Source organism: Phoxinus phoxinus, assembly GCF_949152265.1.
Source record: "Phoxinus phoxinus genome assembly, chromosome: 25".
NCBI lineage: Eukaryota > Metazoa > Chordata > Actinopteri > Cypriniformes > Leuciscidae > Phoxinus > Phoxinus phoxinus.
Window position 1 is genome coordinate 4465124 of NC_136900.1, and position 20840 is coordinate 4485963.

The following is a 20840-nucleotide window of genomic DNA, read 5'->3' on the forward strand; positions in this document are numbered from 1 at the left end:
GAATAAAACTTGCATATAATATAATAATAATGAAATAATGTGTACTTAAAGAGTACACTTTCATGACTGTATAATGTTAAATTAAAATGTTGGTTACACTTCATTTTAAGGTGTCCTTGTTACAGTGTAATTATACATTAAAGGAGAACTCCGGTCAATTTTAACATTGAGCTCAATTTTTAGTAAATTTGGAGTGCTGTCAATACAGAGAACAACGACAAAAATCGGTGTTGCCTACACTGTGTTATCCTTTTTTTAAATTTGCACCCTGTTGACTTGAATGGGGCAAGTTTTAAACCTGCTTTTATCCTCTTATCATCCTTGATGTGTCATTACAAGTGCCCAGCCATGTTGAGTGATTCCTTCAGAGTGAACACGAGTGAATCTGACTTGCAGTAGTAGTCAAAGTAGTCGATTGTCGAGATCACGCGCGTGATCTAAGTAACTAAACCTATGCGCGTGAACTCGACAATCGACTACTTTGGACTTCGACTGAAAACAGGAAGTAAATACAGGTCTGTGCGCTTGCTGAATTAACATCATTTTTATTAATATTTTTCACATCTACTGCAGTCAGATTCACTCGTGTTCACTCTGAATGAATCACTCAACATGGCTGGGCACTTGTAATGACACATCAAGGATGATAAGAGAAATAAAAGCAGGTTTAAAATTTGCCCCATTCAAGTCAATAGGGTGCACATTTTAAAAAGAGGATAACACGGTGTAGGCAACACTGATTTTTGTCGTTGTTCTCTGTATTGACAGCACTCCAAATTTACTAAAAAATGAGCTCAATGTTAAAATTGACCGGAGTTCTCCTTTAACTGAGCATTAATTAACTACCTGTATTGTACCACTTTATTTTAATTGTCCACTTTAGATATTTTACTAACAATAAGTAACTTGCACTGGCCCGAGCGTGTTTTTGATGGTGCTGACCTCCACTGATTTTACCTACCCTCCCACCTTTAAAAAAAAAAGGTCCGGGCCATTAGGGTTTAATTGACCGTTCGCAAAACCCCGCCCTCGAACGGTCCTCGTCCAATCCTAGCTCAGCAACTGTAACTAAGGAGAAGGCCCCCGTCAAACATTGCAATTTCAGCAAGATGGTGATATGATGCGCCTATGGCACCTGCAAGTCTGACACCAGGTACCCCAAAAGTTTAGAGGGAGGGGTCGTTTTCTGCCTTTCCAAAGCCCAAGACCCAAGCGGAAAGATGCCGACAAGCAGTGTGGGAGACCTCACTCACAGCTAACTGCCTCGAAGATTAATAAGCATACATATGTCTGCTCTAAGGTAAGTAAAGCTAGCGAGCTAACTTAGCATATCAATTATCAAGACTTAAGTTAATAGTTGTGATTCTATATAGCATTATTATTGAAAGTAACAGTTAGTAAATTAAGAACATTAGATACTTTATCATTCCGTAGGAAATTCAGGCAGCCTGTAAGGTAGCTGTTAGCCTGTCAAGCACATAACGTTAACGTTATTGCTATCGACACAGATCCTTTAGCAAGAGGTTGACGGTCACTGGAGGCTATCTGTAAAACTGAACTTAACAGTTGTGGTTCCATCTAGCATTGTTACCGAAAGCGGTGCATAACATTGTCGTGAGGTTTCTCATTCTTGGACTGAGACCGATAACGTTACACCTTTGCCTCGATTGTCGTAATCTTCCAGTCTTTGCTTATTTTAACATTTTGAACATATCCCTCCACTGCATATTTCAGCCCTTTCTGCCGTGCCCTGGAGGTCTGCTGCATTACTCCAAAACCAATCACTGTCTTATACCAATAGGTATGGAGCTCAACCCAGCCATGGCTATGTGTCTGGTTCTCAATTGTTTGACGTTGGGCGTGGTAACAATAACTAGGGGGCGTGGCTTTTGCGAACGGTCAATTGGGTCTCAATCTCCATGAGAGGTTAGGGCGCAGTTCAGATACAGGGTCAGTTATTGAACAGGGTTACTCCACCTGGGGTTAAATTAAGCACCAATCGCATGTAAGGGATAGGTTTAGTGTTTGATTCCAGCACACATCCCTGGGTTATGTCCCTTAAGTTAAGCTCCAATCCCCTGTAAAAGGTATGTTTTAGGATTCAGTATATATTCAGGTATACGACTATTATCGAATTAGGCGAAAACAATTGCTACCATATAATCTCCCAAATAAGACTCCATTTGGGAGAGATATCTTTTTTTAAAAATCTAATAAAACATATTTGGTATGTACCCTAGACGCCCTCTTCCAAGCCAGTCCTAGGTGTGTGTTTCCAACTAAAACAATCTATTAGACCCAGCATTTCAAGATTGTTGAGGTCCAATTCCTCTTAAGACTTTTCTTGCCCCATCCCCCTCCATTACAATGCGACCACAGTTTCTTGGGTCCAATAGACCAGGTCTGCCTCTGTCTGGAATTGGCCAAAAGAAAGGGTCTACATTTCCTTTCCGGATGTCTTGATATGTCCATTCAACATCCTTTATATAAGCCTTTCCTACTGCCAAATGAAATGGATCATGGGCGTGTAAATTTCCACATTAGGAAAGGCTTGTTCTTCAAAACTCTTTTCAACATTCTCACTAGCAAAGCTATCGATGTATGATTTCTGTTGTTCACCCAATTGATAACACTTTTGTCACCCCAACCCCCTTGTTGGTGTTCTATGCCTCAAGAGCTGTTAGACATGTGTAAGTTGTGCCCCTGGATTAGGACTGTGGTTCGGGTTAGAAGAATAATTTGACATATACTTCCAAAGTTACTTCTAGTCAGTAGAACGTTCAGGGACCATCAACATAGAGTGAGCAGATGTAAAGCAGACAGCCTACTAATGGTGCGTTCACACCGGACGCGAATAGCATGTCAGGCGCGAGTGATTTCAATGTTAAGTCAATGCAAAGATGCGTTACACGCGTAAAAATTCCTGCGGCGCGAATGAGGCGTAGAGTGCGGCGCGGTAGAAGTGAATACGCCTCATTCGTGCGTCAAGTTTGCGCGAATGGCTCAAATTGAGCGTCTGCCGCGTTAAGCGTGTTACGCGCAAATTATTTTATGTAGTGCTTTCTGTGCATTCACGCGTTTGACGCGAGTTTGCGTCTGCCGCCCGAGTTGAAAAATCTGAACTTCTGCGTCAATTCGCGCCGCGTTAACCAATCGGAGCCTGCTTGCTGCTGTCACGTGGTGAAGTGACGTGATAAACGGGGGAAGGCCCGATTTTCAGATTATAATGTCATTTTAAATGTTTGGCCTCAATAACTTATTATGTTTGGCCTCAATAAATTATTTTGTAATGACTAAATGCCCACGTGAAAGAAGGAATAACATTGTTCAGATGTTAACTATGAATGTGACAACGCTGAACACTTGCAGTCATAGGCTACATTTGAAAAACTCAAATAACGTTAATTAAAGAAGTCGTTTGACCTACGTTATAACGAGTCATTAATGTATTTTAACTTATATGTTTCATATAATAGAACCGAAGCTATAGAATTGAAACATTTCTCGTTTACCAGCGGCAGACGTCAGGAGGACTAGCCGAGGTAAGGCTGTTCAGGCGGGTTACATGAGCGCCGAGCGCCCGGTGATCGCCTGGATCTCAAAACTCCGAAACGTCAGATACAAATTTTTAAATAGGCGCTATCTTTATAAACAAACCACAGATTTGAGCTTTAAACAACTACATTCTCAACTGAACAACTCTTAAAACTACATTTCGTGACACAATAACAGTAGTATTTTTAAATTTCCCGCCTAGCACTTGCCTCTCCCAGAAGAAGTGGATTTCGCCTCGGACGAATGCATTCAAAATGTCCAAGCGTCAAACTAGACCTGTCAAACTGTGTCCTGCAGGCGCGAATTTGACGCGCTATTCGCGTCCGGTGTGAACGCACAGTAATAATCTATTGAGAGTTAGATGACATACTTGCAATGTTACTTATAGTTAGTACATTATCAAGTGTTTTTTATTATTACGTATTGTTGCATTTATTGTTTATGGATCCATCATATTGTCAATGTAAATGCACCTTGAGTCCAAGACAAATGTACCCTTAAGGATTATTATATTTTAGGCAGTTATTATATTTTAAATGTACTAAATTGCATTACCATTACTATAAATGCTTATCAGTATATTCGGCGGTACACTTTACAACCATTTTTTTAGAGACAATACTTTAAAAAGGTATGCTAAAATGCACTTCTTTTTCACAAGGGTTAACATCTTTTTATGTTAAAATACTCATTTTAATAATATCCAGTACATAACACAACTTGGAGATAATAATCGGCAAGGTCTACAATGAGCAAACATTATCACAGCAAAATGACAACATCAAGACTTATCCATCAAAAGTTTGATCTGGGCATGTGAGCTCACATCCCAGAAGCTTCCTGCAGTAAGAGGCACGTTTAAAGAGCGCTACTGTAACCATCACCAGTGAGAGTGCCCGGGATAACCATCCAACCCGGACAATCACCACATCCACAAACTACATTTCCCATAATCCTTTGCCCATAATCAGCCATTTCACCTGTATGCCATTAAATTATTTAGCTCCCCCCATATAATCCTGGTTTTCACACTCATTCCCTGCAAAGTCTTGTTTAGTGTTTGTACTGCAATTCTGAGCGTTCTGTCTGTTTTGTTTGGATTGATTACCCAGTGTTCTTGACCTATTGCCTGGTTTACGTCTTTGGATTACCCTCGGTTCAATAAAACTGCATTTAGATTCTCAACCTTCGTGTCTCAGGATTGCAGTACAAACACTAAATAAGACTTTGCAGGGAATGGATGTGAAAACCAGGCTTATATTGGGGTGAGCTAAACAAGGTAATGACATACAGGTGAATGTGATCATGGCTGATTAGTCTGGGCAAAGTATTATGGGAAATGTTGTTTGTGGATGTGTGGTGATTGTCCGGGTTAGAGTGCCCTCTGATGGTTATCCCGGGCACTCTCACTGGTGATTGTTACAGCAATTCATTCAAGTAAAGCTTTAATGCTCTGCTGAGTGCATATGGAGTCTCCTGTGCTCAGCCCTGAGGAAAAGTGTGTGTGTTTTAGCTGTGTGTGGGCAGCTGCAGCCGCAGGCAGTGCATCTGTTCGGTCCAATAAGAAGGATCTGTGTCTCACTGTATACGGGATTATGTGATAGATTCTCTGTGACGGTTTCGTGGGTGTGGAACTGGGGAAAAAATAGAAAAAAATAGAAAGTAAAAAAAATTCTGCCTTCTTTAGAAATGTGAGACAGCTGTGGGTAATCTCCATTTGCTAATGTCTACCAATCCTTTTCAATCTCCTTTATAAACTGTCTCATCCATATTTATCAGTTAGTCACCCCTCAAGAGCCCTTATTTGGATACCAGTGGTGTGGTTATCTAGGGGGTGTGTTAAATCAAAATGTGAGATTTTTGGCTGTCGGTTCATGTTTCTTAGCTCATCTGTATGCTTATGTACTCCAAAAAGTTGACAAAGTTAACATTTAATAGATGCTCGCATTTAAAATTGACAGTCTCTTTACGGACTCTATACTTAAATTCCTTCCCTAATCATCAATTGATTAGAAAGGAAATTATTTTTGCCCTTTATTTTGCACTTGACTGTGCTTGTCCAAGGTACAATAACTGAAAAGACAGAGTTAACTGCCTATTGAATAAAAGAAAATCACGCTCAATACAGTACGTCCTAACCAATATGAAATAGGTCAACACAAGAATAAAAGTTGCACTTAGTCATTAAGTGCGGGCTCTAAGGGTCCTGCTGGAGAATAGGTTCAGAAGTGGATCTGAAAGAGCTGTAGATGGAGAAGTAGAGCAATACCAGGTAGCCCAGCTAGATGTGTATAGTCTATGGTTGGTGTTTTACAGGGACCTGGGTAGGTGCCGTACCCTACTAAAAGCATACAGATGGTGCAAGCCCTGTCATAGCCCACTGTTTCTCACTGTATCTTCTTTGGGCCCAAGGATTGTACATTTTGAATCTCTCCACACACTTGATTCAACTGGGTTTGCAAGGTAAATGAGACACCTAAAATGTTCAGTACTTCAGGGGACCCTCAAAAACCCATGCACATGAACACATGCACATGCATGAATAAGCTATGGGCAATGGGTAAAATTATTTGATTGGGTTTTTTTAATAACTTTTTTCTAACCCCAATATAAAAAAAACACAGTTTAGAACATTTCAGTCATTACATCTAAAGGGTATGACAATGTTAATGTACTTGTTCTTAGTGGACTAGACCTGCTACGCACACCGTAACGGCAGCTATCACTGCTCCTTTTCTTATTGTTGCTGCAGAGAAAGAACAGGGACTGCTACTGCCAAGACATACAGAGACATACTTCTGTGAGCATGTAGGACACATTGCTGCTACTGCATATATAGACATACATAATATCCTCCATAGCGGAGGAACTCTGACAGCACGCCGCAGGAACGCTTACAGCTAACACTGATCCAGACTATTTAAATGTTGAGTTAGGAAGCTCACGAACTATACATACAGCAGAGGCCGATCAGTATGTGCCATGGTATGATGAGATTGCAAGCAGATAACATGTAAAGCAAGATTGGGCAATACTCTCACTGACAAAGATATACTCAAACATGCATAAATTTGAGAACAAATAAAATGCAACCAAGTACTTTCTTTATAATCTTAATAATAGATTGAAAAATAATTGTCCTCACCAGGGGAAATTCATGAGACACGTGGCCATCGGGTGGCAGTTTTGCACCAAACCCTAGTGCAGGGAACAGCTTATCACTGTCATAGTCCTGAATAATCTCCCCCACGGCTCTGAGTGCCAGTGCATACGCATTCAGATGATACGGGCTCATGTAGTGTAGAGAGGTAGGCTGGGAAGGGTTGCCTGTGATAAATAGAGCAAAAAATACATGAATCAATAAAGTATTTAAATATCAATGTAAACTGGAATGTGAGAATTCATGCTGTACCAGTAATGATTTACAATTTTGGGTAATTCTAATATAATAGTGCCATCTTTGTACCCATGATGATCTACACACAGTATTTGATCATTTGATGTCCCTGCAGTTCACTTTCGAGTGGAGCTCGACGCCACATCATAGCGTTGACGCCAATGTCTGAACCACGTGTCTACACGCAGCAATTCCTGATTGGCTGATTGTGATAACATAGCGATGTAACTTAGTATGGCACAGAAAAGTAAATACCGTAAACAGATGGCTGAACAATGCATTGTCTTCTTTGTCTTCAGAAGCCACATGTTTGAGCACGTGCTTGCTGTTTGTGTGTGCATTGGACTGTCTTTAGACCAGGAGTTAGACTCAAAATGTCAGGTCTAAGATTTAGGAGATGTGTGACACAGTGCCCACACTTTATAACGGGGGACTTGCATGGGTGCTTCAGACAAGGAACTCATGCTGTCTGTGTCTGACTCTAAAGACTTGGATGCAGACAGACAGGTGGGTACTTTGGCAGAGCAGTCCTCTCAGTCTGTTATGTTCGAAAAACTGCTTGAGGTTGTGCCTCGGGCCATGGCCAAATTAAATCTAGATTGGTCTGATGAGGTGTTGAGGTTTTGGAGGAATCGGTGCGAGTGCATAATCAGGCCACCTCAACATACTCCACAGTGAACGGTATGTGCAAGCATGGGTAAGAGGCAATGCCGTCGGTGTAAAATGCACTTGCAGGCTATCTCTCCACCTCAAGCGCATCGTCGTCGAGGAAACCTGCCTTACCCACAAAGATTTGTAGGGCAACATCTGCCGTTGTGGGTAAGGCATACACAGCAGCACATCAGGCTTGCGTGTCTCTGCACACCATGGAGGTCTTACGAAGAAGCCCTTGACACCCCAAGGGTGACTGTCTATTAAAATACATAGACGATTAGCGTATATTAGCTCAATCAACGAAATTGGTGGCATCTAGATGTTGTGCTCGCCCATGAACTTCATGAAGAGTGTTCTTTCTCCAGGTTAGAGAACCACTTTTCTAGGGGTGGTATGGGATTCAAAAACGATGCAGGTACATCTGTCTCCTGCGTGTGTAGAATCGATCCTAACTGCTATGAAAGATATCAGGATAGGCCAGGAGCTTTGAGTCTTACAGGTTCAGAGACTGTTAGATGTCTCATGGCGGCAGCGGCCAACGTCATTTACTAGGCTTACTGCACATGAGACCATTCCCGTTCTGGCTCAAAAGCAACGGTTTTCATCCTTTTAATCATCCCACCCGGGTTGTAAGGATCACATGCCACAGGCTATGTGCTCTATGAGTTTGGAAGGAGCACTGGTTCCTCAACAAGGGCCAGGATCTTGGAGCATGTTGCCATCGCAAATCTTTGATGACGGACACCTCCCTCACTGGCTGGGCCGTGGTTCTCAATGGCCGCCCATCCAGTGGACTTTGGGGGGACCCTCATCTTTACTAGCACATAAATTGCCTTGAAATAAGGGCAGTATAACACTTCCTTCCACACCTGAAGGGCTATTATGTGTTAGTCCACACAGACACATTGGTAGTCTCTTACATAAATCACCAGTACGGGCTGCGGTTGCATTTCTTTTTTGAGGCAGGCACAGCAGATCCTGATCTGGGGAGAGTAAAAGTGCTCGTCTCTGAAGGTAGTTTACATTCCGGAGCATGCAAACTTGTTATCTGGTCAAGGCAGGGGCTGATGCCTGGAGAATGGCAACTCCATCCTCTGCAACCCTTGGCAGAGGGTATGGTGAAGCTGAAGTGAAACTGTTCGCCTCAGAGGAGATGACCCACTGTCTCCTCTGGTATGCCACCACACCTCCAGCTCTTCTGGGGCTGGATGCCATGGTACAATGTGTGCTGAGACTGTGTCTGTACGCCTTTCCTTCGACAGCTCTGGTCCCGGGGGTTCTAGCAAGGGTTTGCCAGGACCAAGTCCACCTTCTCCTAGTGGCTCTGTTCTAGACGGCCCAAGAATGGTTATTGATCCTAATATCTCAATTTAGTGCAGGGGACGATCTACCACCCCAAGCTGGAAATCTGGAAACTCCTGCTTAGACTTTGGTCCAGGTGATGTCTATCAGACTATATTCCAAAAGTTCATTCTATGGCTGGTCAGCCAGGGGTCTTGCAGGCTTCCTTGCCTCTGGCTCATGAGATGCAAAAGCAAGAAAGTCTGCACCTGTTATATCCAGTCCATGCTCTGAGGATCTATGTCCACCCCTCATGCCAGTGGCGTAAATACTCTCAGCTTCTGGTCTGCTTTGCTGGACACAATAGGGAATGTGTCACCAGGTAGTGTATCTCGCAAAGGTTCACTGTCGCAATGCCCTACAAGGCATGCAACATGGCTTCGCCTCTAAGGGTTAGGGCCCACTCCACTAGGAGTGTTGCAAAGCTCTTGCCAGTCGTGCATCCTTACAAGACGTCTGTGCTGCGGCAGGACGGTCCTCTCTGCACACGTTCATCAGGTTTTATAGTCTGGATGCAGATTTAGCCCCAGGGTCTCAACTCTCAAGTCCTTATGGGTTGATCTGGATTCAGCCTGTGCAACAACTGTCTGTGTACATATACAGTCTTGTTGGGCAGGCACTATCCCACAGTGTGGCGGCATTGATATTGAAGTTCCCATAGCGTCAACGCCTTTATGCTGCATTGAGTCCCACTCGAAAGGGAATCTCTCAGGTCACATATGTAACCAGGTTCCCTGAGTGAAGAACGAGACGCCGTGTCATGTTGCCACTCTTGGTTATGCCTGTGCATCTTCAGACAATTGACAACCTGACGACGCACTGTTCAGGTATCTATTTATGGTTTCGGTAATGTACTATAGTGTTGTTCTCAAAGCGTCAACAACAACATGACACGGCGTCTCGTTCCCCTCTCAGGGAACAGGGTTACATGTGTAACCTGAGACGTTTCTTTTCAACCTTGTTATGCAATGAAATTTCCCCATTTAAAAATAATGATCTATCTTCCATTATCTTAAGAGATATTATTTTTTGAGAAATTCTGTATTTTGACCACTTACAACAAAGGATATTTATCAGTAATTCGTTATGCGTACCATTAAGTTAGCTCTTTTAAGCTGAATAGTTCAACATTATGGGTAAATAATCTGTGATATTTTTTGTTTTACTGCATAAAGCAAGAATTTTGACTGTAAATAATGAAGTAGTATTACATTATATTTGCTAGCCATTCTAACACTATTCAACTCCAAACATTTTGAATGCAATAGGGTGAGTACATTCAAACATGTTTTGAAAAAGAAATGTGACTGGTAATTAAAAATATTCAGGTAACAGACTTGAGGATATTGCTTTTAGTTTAACATCTGCTGTGTCGTAGAGTTCTACATAAGCCGCGTTTCCACCGCGGGAACTTTCCCCAGGAACTAGGAACTTTGGGCTGGTACTCGATGTGTTTACACCGCAGGAATCAGGGTCTAAATGAAGTTCCGGGTAAATATTTCGCCCTCCGAAAGTCCCTGCTGGCGAGGTAGTACTTTTTCAAAGTTCAGGAACTTTCGGGGGCGGGACTTGTGCGCTGAACATGCTGATTGGTTGTGTTCACGCCGCATTTTGATTGGATGACTCCACGCAGCTTTCTTTTTTAACCGGCATTTTTAAAAATCTATTGCATTTCGTGGCTTCATGCATTAAGAGTTGTCTGTCTGCAAATATGGAATTTAATTTAAAAAAAAAACCACACAGCTGGACCGACGACGAGGTTCAGGCTTTATTAAGCGTATTTGTGTAACAGGAAATGTTCTGCGCGTTCGTCCCAGCCGTCTCACGGTCAATGTCCGTAATACATCACAAACACAACTACAGCACAGCTTGAATCTCCTTCATACTTATTATAAATGTGGCGCTCAAAACTGATTACTGTCCGTCGCAGACTGGGAGGAGCAGTGCGCGCAGTTTATAATCTTCCCGGTACTTTAGACCACGGTGTAAACGCAGAAAGCAACCGGTCTGGGACAAAAAAAGTTCCTGGGAAAAAAGTTCCTGGGACAAATTGTTCCGGGTAATTTCGGTAGAAACGCGGCTAAAGACAGAACAATGAGAAAATTGGGATTTTGGCCATGAGACATTCTCTACTGCCTATTTTGTTTGATGCATTTAATTTTAACTTTTAAATACTTGAGTATAATTAATATAATTTTAAATACTTGAGTATAATTAATATAATTTTAAATACTTGAGTCACCTATCTGTGACTTTTAATTGAGAATTTTTTGACACAGTATCTGTACAAATTCTGTGTACTTTTAACACAACTGATAGATCTTTGTAAGGTTACAAATTTATAATTGGTACTTTGGTCTAGGGTGGGAAAATAATGATCTCTTGAAAGTTCAGAAGAAATAAAACATTTTTAGCAGTACAAATCAATCAATAAATAAATATATACATAAAGATTAAATGTACATACACACAGATAAAAATAAGCCATTATCACAACATGTACATGATGTTCTCTTTATTTGAAATGCAATTTTTCAGTAATGTAAGCTCACCGTTTGACGCAGTAAAATCAATCGCCACCGTGAAATTAATTTGAGTGCTGCAAGTGAACAGAGCAAAAACACTAGAGTGAGCACATATGTGTTATAACATAAAATATATGATGCTTATTAAAGCATAATAAAGCTCCTCGGTGAAATCTCCAGTGAGCTGACTGTGTGAAACTATGTCTCGGCTCAATTTAATCTGTGGGCAGAAATGATGGAAATTATTCCCTGAGAGCTTCTCTTTGTTTATCTAATATTCTCTCTGCCTCTTCCTGGTTTTTCTGTCGGTTCAACAGAACGCATATACAGCGAAATTCGCAAAGTGTCTGTAAGAATTTTCCACAGTAGTCTTTCTGCAGATCCTTCGAATTATTCTGCCGATATTTCCAGTGTTTGCTCAACTGTTTGAAGGCCAGGTCATGTGCCTGGGGTCTCTGTGTCTCTCAGAATAGAGCGGTCTATTTATAGCTCAGTTTATTACAGCATCATAATGCAGTGCACTCCCTGTGAATGTGAGTGTGTGTGTGTGTGTGTGTGTGTGTGTGTGTGTGTGTGTGTGTGTGTGTGTGTGTGTGTGTGTGTGTGTGTGTGTGTGTGTGTGTGTGTGTGTGTGTGTGTGTGTGTGACGTTGAGAAAGGAGAGGGGAAGGAAGAGGGGATTATTAATGGATGGAGAGGCACAGAAATGTGTTTCCAGTCTCAGTAGATGAGCTTGAGTATGTTCGTACTTCTGTATGCATGGAATACCCGGATGACGTCACATTTGCTAAATATGTGAGATGCAGAATTCCACAATTTCTAGAACGACGTATCTATTAATTCTATAACTAGATGCCACTTTTCATATTAAACATGGTTTTACGGTAATAAAATCTCTCTCATTTACTCATTGAAGTAAAAAGGACATGCATACTATTGTTTAAAACGTGTATTTTTGCATAGTATTTCATATACACAAAAAGAAAAAATAAATAAATAAATTAACTGTATTTTTACTGTAAAAATATATAATTAACAGTAAAATATGCATTATGAAAGCTTGTTTTCACCACAGAATAAAATCTTCCAAATGACCATATATTTACATATCACATTTGTACCTTATGGTATAACATGTATTTATTGATGTACAGGCACACACACACACACACACACACACATACTCACCCTCCTTTGATGTAGTCCAGGAACGTGACCTCAACATCAATGAAGCAGGACAGCAGAGTGACCTGTCGACATGAAAGTTTGGTAACACTTCCTATGTAGAGTCCTAAAGGGCATCATCACACTTTCGATAAGCAATGCATACTTTAATCATAAATGTCATATCAATATTCATGCTCGGGGTGATGATGCAACTCTCTAGAGTCACAGCATCAGAGCAGACCAATGATGAGCTACATCAACATTTATGAATATTTATATGCACAGCTTATGAAGGCATTGTGCATTGCTTATGAAGATATAATGTAGGACCTTCTATAAGAAGTCTTACCAATAAGGATGTTTGTTTGTTAGAACAAACAGGTATTGCTTTCTTTTGTTCTTCTTAAGTACTTTTTTTTTCTTCGTTAATTAAACGGGAAGATCTAGTTAAAAATGCACTCACGGTTCCTGAGTTTAGATATTTCTTCTTCTTTTTCTTTTTCTTGGGGTTCAGCACCTACAGAAAGGCAGCAAAATCAGAAAGTTATTGAAATGTTGTTGAATCTCAAAAAATTAAAGATTTATGTCGTTTAATTGCATATAAAATTTCCATTCAGTTGGTTTACACAGTTTTAACAAATTAAACAAACTTAACGTGACGCATATTTGTCAGTCATAAAAGAAACAAGTAAAACTTCTGCACTGCACAGTTTTGTGTTAACTACACTCTAAAAAATGCTGGGTTGTTTTAACCCAATTTTGGGTCAAATATGGACAAACCCAGCCGTTGGGTTACATTTTTAAATTACATTTTTAACCCAACGTTTGGGTTTGTCCATATTTGACCCAAAATTGGGTTAAAACAACCCAGCCTTTAGAGTGTAATTAGATCAATTCGATTTTATTAAATTCATTGTGTTTGTGAAATTGAGAAATTCATTGTGAATTCAGTTTAAAAGTATGAATATAGTTAATTTGTGGCTAGCTGTGGAACAAGCAATTTCCAGTTAATCAAAATGTATGAGGTTGAAAAAAATGTGATTCATTGATGATAAATACATAAACATACGTTAATAACAAACGTTATTTTGTATTTAAAACACTTTCCGTTTAAAGTATTTACTATAGAAATATTAATAGTTTCTTGCTTGTTTAATTTATGTATGACTGAAAAATATGCATCACACTAAGTTTATTAGTTTGTGTTAAAACATTTTATATACAATACAAATACATAAATCTTCAATATAGGCCAACTTTTTTGTTGAGTGTGTATATATTTGTGTTTTGTTTGTTTTATTGTGTTAAATATATATATATAATTAATTAAAATTTCTATTTTAACATTTTATTGCTCCAACTAAACAACATTTTAATAAAAATATTACAAAAAAAATATTTATCTCTGTAGCATATCCAGCATATTCTCACTTTTGCCACAAAATGTGAATATAGGCACACTAAGAACGCATGAATTACGTGGAAAGAAATTCGTCCACTGTGAAGAGTTTCTGGACAGTGATGATGGATGATGATTGTGTGAAAAACTGGATCATCATAAGCTCTTGGTGGAGATGAGCGTTTGCTAGACCTCTCGCTGTTATCTAAGGTCCGTGTGCCGCGGCCGCTTTTGAGAAGTGTTCTTGTCATGGGCATGATTTATGCTTCAGTGATGTGGAGGTCATACAGAAGACGAAAAAAGATGAGATTTCAAAGAGACGGGGGTCAAAATGTCACAGTATGTCCAGAAACAATTTACGCAAGTTCTCAGACACACTCCTCAAGAGGGCAAAAGAGTTACTGTACATCAGTGCATTTAGGGCCGGATTTACTGAACAGGGCGAATTAGCGTGAGAGCGCAAACCCAGAAAAGCGCTGACGGGAGTGGAAAGTTCTGCACATGATCTACTGACGACACACACATTAAAGAACAGACACAGCCGGATCATTTCCATAATAACCAACACAATCTAGCAGCGCGAGGGTCTGGTTTAAAACGTGCTTTTCTTGAGCGTTAAAGGAACACTCCACCGTTGTTTGAAATAGTGCTTATTCACCGTCTTTCCTACATTTAGATAGGTGGGGAAATGCATTTTTGTCTCAGTGCATGCTTTGTTTTAGTTTGGCAGGGTCGCCGCTAGCTTAGCTTAGCATAATGAATGGAATCCTTTGTTGCCAGCTAGCATGTCCTGAGTAAAAGTGATTTAAAAAAACCCCACCTAATTACTTCTTGTGGCCTGCGCATTCACAACGAGTACAAATAGCGATGCAGATTAAGACTAGGTGATTTCCTAGGCAGATATTGACTTGGGACTATATTAGGGTGAAGCACAGGCGAAGCACTGCTACTTGGGCACAGAGATATCACGCAGCACCTGAAATCCTACAACTTCCATCAACAACATACCGGCGTGAATAGTAGCTGGATATTTTCCTACAGAAGACATAGCGAATGGCGATGAACATGGCTGATTTTGTGAGAGACGAACAGGGTGACAGTCAAGATCCAGAACCATAATGTTACCTCTATGAACCCGAGTTTTCAGAAGAGGAGCGCGTGCAGGAAATAGAACGACAGGAGGAGGAGGTTGCGATCGCTCAACACCAGGCTCAACATGTCAGATCAAGATGAGCGTGCCCGCAGGTGTGTCACAGCTTACGAGGATTTCTCGGCGTTGATCCATCCTGCAGTTCTCGACTTTTTTTTCCGGTGCGATAAAGTAAACTGGAAAAAACGCCCCACGCCGAATGGACCCAATGGACAGCTGTCCACAGAGTAAGGGATTATTTTAGCTGTAACTTCTCAAAATAAAAACAATCCAAAAGCGAAGATACTCGGTGCAGGTCACGCCGGTATGTTGACGGATTTCAGGTGCTGCGTGATATCTCTGCGCCCAAGTAGCAGTGCTTCGCCTGTGCTTCGCCCTAATATAGTCCCAAGTCAATATCTGCCTAGGAAATCGCCTAGTCTTAATCTGCATCGCCATTTGTACTCGTTGTGAATACGCAGACCACAAGAAGTAATTAGTTTTTTTGTTTTTTTGATCACTTTTACTCAGGACATGCTAGCTGGCAACAAAGGATTCCATTCATTATGCTAAGCTAAGCTAGCGGCGACCCTGCCAAATTAAAACAATGCATGCACTGAGACAAAAATGCATTTCCCCTCCTATCTAAATGTAGGAAAGACGGTGAATAAGCCCTATTTCAAAAAACGGCGGAGTGTTCCTTTAAATAGTGGCCAAAATACCAGTACTTGACTAGCACAAGCCTTTGTAAATCACCTTGCATGATTCATTTAAATACTCTCCTCCCATAGATTTTGCTTCTGAAAGGGAAACTCCTACAAATGCATATGCAATAAGATATAAATATTTATAAAGAATATTAAATAACCCTGTCCTCGACTTTTCAGCGCTAATTCTTCACTGCGTGTCTTTAGTAAATCCTGACAAACACCAAAAGAGTGTTTGTGCTGGTCCGCTGTTCTTAAATCTGGACCTTAATATCATATCAAATCAGTATATGTATATATTCAGGTAGCTAATGAAAACATGTAGACAGTTTAAACCAACAGGGTTTAAATCATTTTTTTATCATTTCATTTTAATCAGATTTTCCAACGCTACATAGGGAATAAGTAGCTTCTACTTTTAGTTACTTCCTAAAGCCTCAACCACGCACTCATGAAGTAATGTAAATGTCTGCGCTAAAGTCTTGGATAGTTCAGGAAGACATTTCTGCTATTTTAGGCAGGCGGGTGTGAAAAATACATGGGGAAGATGAAAGTGGCTCACCTCCCACACAGTAAACTGAGAGTGGCCTTTGGAGAGCTCCCTGTAGCTGGTCCTGAACTCTCCAATGTAGTCATGACTGAAAACACACAGTCTCGCTCAATATCTCCATGCATCTTATTTCAGGATTTATAAAATGGTTGTTTTTTTCTTACCCTCCATCTCTGTCCCAGTCATACACCTCGATTTTTATTGCTCTGAAAAAAAAGGAAAATAAAGTTCAGTCATTGAATTTCTGTTTCATGCCGACTTTAATACTTTTATTGAGCGAGGGTGCATTAAACTGATCAAAAGTGACAGTAAATACTTTTATATTACACTTTTACAAATTTTTGAATGGATATAATACAGGTATTTATTTATTTTAGTTTTTCATCAAAATGTGCATATTTGCTACTACAGTGAGAAGTGAAAGAAACCAAAAAGATCCAAATGTGTTTTTGAGTCCTCTCATTCCCAGCAAAGTTGACGCTCAGAAGTCAAACGTCTGACCCACCTGTCATAATCCCCGTTACACAGCGCTCTGACTGGGATCTTGAAGGCCTGCCATACAGGGTCCAGTGTGTTTTTCACCACCTCTGTCTTATGACAGATGGTGAATCTGACAAACAAACACGTCAAAGAGGAGGAACCACAACATTGGGGATGAGAAACAGTCGGTGTGAAAAGGGCTCTTAAACGGGTCATATCACACATGCATCATTTACTGCGAGTCAAAAAGTGTCATAGAAGTCTGAGACCAGGTTCAAAGACAAGATATTAAATGAGGCATTGTGATGGATTTTTTAATGAATCATAACTAACATTTGTTTTTCTTACAGGAACAACATTTACATGTTTTTGGATCTTAGATGTACTGTTCGAAACTAGTTGAAAACTCGTGACTTTGGGTGTGAGTGTAAACATAACCAATATGGGAAACTAACCCTTTAATGTGCATATTAACTAACACAAAACTCAAGAGAGTCTGCGTCTAGTGCAATATATTTATATTTTAATTCTGAGAGTTTGCATTTGGCACTTTGAAAATGCATATCAAAATAGTTGGATGGATGGAAACCTGACTGTTCAGTCACCTTTCACTGCCCCACTAACATGCCTTTGTTCCGGGACATCAGAATTGATTAAGCACTGGATGTAAGCGCTGATATAAATAAACACCTTCTATTGTCTGTATTTTATGAACTGTGTCTAATGGGAAAATGAGGAGAAAAATTAAAAACTTACGTTCCATCTTCATTGCTACGGTAGAAGACCAGGAACGGGTCTGACTTTCCAAAGAAATCTTTCTTGTCCAGTTTGTTGCCACAAAACTGCATCAGTACTGACTCCTGATCAACCAAAGAACAACACATTAGAAACTAATGGTGGCATACAGCTAATATATACTGAGAATATTGAAAAAGTTCTCTAAAAACAAAAACCACACACATAAGCACAAACTGCATGATTCTGTTCAGTGAATATTTGCAAAGAGAAGAGACAAAAAGAGATAAAAGAAGACAAGAGACCAGACAAGAAGAAAAAGGAAAAAGAAGAGAATATGACAAAAGAAAAAAAAGAGTTGGAGGAGAAATGAGGATGAGAAGAGATAAGAAACAAGACAAGAAGCAATGAGATGAAATAAGAAGAGATGAGACAAATCAAGAAAAAAAAAGACAAGACTCAAAATAGGCAAGACTAGATTAGGACAAACAGATACTGAACAAATGAGAAAAGAAAAGAAGACAAAAAGGCTAGATGAGAATAAATGAGACAAGAAGAGACAAGACAAATGAGACAAGAGACAAAAAAGACTATGGGCCCTATTGTAACGATCTGAAACGCGAGTATCAAACGCGAAACGCAAGTAACTTTATCTCGCTGTTACTATTATACCGGCGGGATAAATGACTCTTGCGCCCGACGCAAATCTAAAATGTGTTGTTCTGAAGTCGCTTCATTACTCATAGGTGTGGTTTGGGCGAAACGTGAAATAAACCAATCAGAGCGTCCTCTCACATTCCCTTTAAAGGTGCTCTAAGTAACTTTTTTTACCTTAACCGAACAGCTTCGGAGTCATTGGAATAGTTATATGACTTTTTTCGGGTTGATTGGTGGTCGTCTCGCACCAAGCGCCTGTGAGCGGAAAAAACGCACTTGCAACTTTGAGTCGGCGGCCCGTCGGACGTGGAGTCAGGAAGTATCGCGTGATATCAGGTCTCGCGATGTAAAGTATTGCTTTACGGCAAAAATAAATCTGCTAAAATTCTATCATTATTGCGCTCCCTCACGCTGTTCGAACCCGAATGAAGACGACGTTGTAAAGAATGTCCCGTCTGCTCTGATTTCGTTGATCTACTAGCCTCTGGTATCTGAGTCGACAGCGAGTTTTTTGACAGTGTTGTCAAATAACTATTCCGAAGATGTAGGGGGAGCTCTATAGAGAAACCTGCGAGCAAAAAGCGACAATATAGCGAAAAATTTACGAACCTGCATAGCCCTGCTTTAATAGCCGGCGCGCTTGTTCAATGGCGGATTCCTATTATAACGGCGGGTTTGCCAGCGCACGCAACTTACATGATAGTAACGGTGATTTGCAGTCTTCAGGATTTTTGTTCCTGGTTCTTGATGGATAACCCACTTTGTCAGATGTTCTTATATACCGATGCGTCTCGCCACTATTGATCAAACAGGTTTGATCCCTCATTACTACAATTAGCCTGAATAATTTGGGTAAATGTGTAAGCTAGATTTATGCCTATTTTTTCACATCTTCATGGACAGCACAATGATCTCCCCCGTGTGGTAATATTTTTCCTTGTAATTATGGTTTGCAAAAATATGAACTGCTGCGTCTGTGTAGATGAGAGAAGCGAAGTGTATGCGCGTTGTGCACACGCTACATTATGGCCAAGCATGCGCCCTTAAAATAGCATCTCAATAACGCGACACTGTCTTTAGACTCGGTCTTTCCTGGTCTGTGGCGGAGTTGTTTTCTGAAACTGCAGAATAGCGCCAGGGAACGTTTGCGCCGGAACACGCTCCTCTTTTCACTCCTCCCCCCCGAGCGCAAGTTCATTCCCTAATTTGCCGGCGTGCGTCTGTGGAGGGAAAAGGAATGATACATGCGTCGGCATACAAAGTCATTTGCGCTGGGTGCAAGATAGGGCCCAATAAGAGATGAAACGAGACAGGAAGACATGAAAACTTGACGCCCTGTTTACACGAGAACGCTCGCGGGTGAAAACGTAAAAATATTTTATTGGATGTGCCTTAATTTTACACGGCGACAACGTTTTTGGGGCTTAAAAACGCAAAAAAGTGAAACCACCCTCCAGAGTGGAAATCTTAAAAACGCTCCACCATCGTGTTCCCGTCTAAAGGGTAAAAACAGTAAAAACGCAAAAGTCTGCTAGACAGTGAAGGCGTCGCGTACGCGTTTACGTCACAGGCATGCGCCAGTACAGGAAAATAACAAAACATTATCAAACTAAAATATAGCATTAATTTCATTGACAAAAAAAAGAAGAAATTCTGTAATTTTTGAGCGACACGTGAAGAGCACCGAGGGTTAAAGCAGCAGCTTTACCGTATTAAACATGAAAAACTGTGTCAGCGTCTCTTTCACTTTCTGTGCTTCACATCGCCACCTAGCCGTCTGGAGTGCACACTACATCCAATTTCACACACTTTTGCGTCACCATATGCACGCAGATTTCCCCCCCATAACACTCGTCTAAACGCAGAATAAAAAGTGATAACGCAACGCCACTTTTGCGTTTTCTCTTCAGATCGTTTCCGTGTAAACATAGCCACAAAAAAGAATAAACAATATAAGAAGGAATGAGAAGGAAGAGAAAATGAGAAGATATGAGATGAAAAGGGACAAATAGAGACAAGAGGAAAGAGAAAAAGACGAGATGAGACGAGAAGACAGAAGTCAGATGACGTACCCTGCAATTTCCAAGTTCTTCAGCTTTCACAATAATACCTCCACAGTTCTTCCCAGGAATGCCTCTAAAGTCAGAAGGAAAAATGACAACATTGATCTTGACAACTCTGACTTCAGAAGCACACAACTCACGATTCTGAAAATCGTTCAAATCCTACAAAGGGACGTCCTTGAAACTGAACCTTACAGCTTAATCCAGGACTGATCCTAAACAGCAAACCTTGCTCTGGATGTTAGCGTCTAATAAAGGAGTGATCAGTAATACTGTATGCTGACTGTGTTGAATCAATGGGTATGTAGTGTACAACCCATGCTGTGTGAATTCGTGAACATTAATAATGTCTACGGTTGTGAACGCATGTATCTGTGCTTCATAAATAAATGAGTGTTTGTAGACGCAGACAGGCGAACGCACGAGTGTTTTCTGTGCTCTTATATAAGACTACACTCAAGAAGCCCAAGCCGGAATTGGAT

The 20840-nt window shown here is 40.6% G+C and overlaps 1 protein-coding gene across 1 annotated transcript in view; it reads right to left on the reverse strand.

Annotated features, from left to right (window-relative positions):
- cpne8 (copine VIII) overlaps positions 1–20840 on the reverse strand; it is an 85406-nt gene that overhangs the window by 17166 nt on the left and 47400 nt on the right. Inside the window, exons 7-15 of the mRNA XM_079603013.1 lie at positions 20368–20431; positions 17660–17763; positions 16929–17033; positions 16588–16629; positions 16436–16511; positions 13102–13155; positions 12660–12721; positions 11500–11546; positions 6701–6882 (exon numbers count right to left, since the gene is read on the reverse strand). Coding sequence (XP_079459139.1) covers positions 6701–6882; positions 11500–11546; positions 12660–12721; positions 13102–13155; positions 16436–16511; positions 16588–16629; positions 16929–17033; positions 17660–17763; positions 20368–20431 — 736 coding nt within the window. The remainder of the gene's footprint in view (positions 1–6700; positions 6883–11499; positions 11547–12659; positions 12722–13101; positions 13156–16435; positions 16512–16587; positions 16630–16928; positions 17034–17659; positions 17764–20367; positions 20432–20840) is intronic.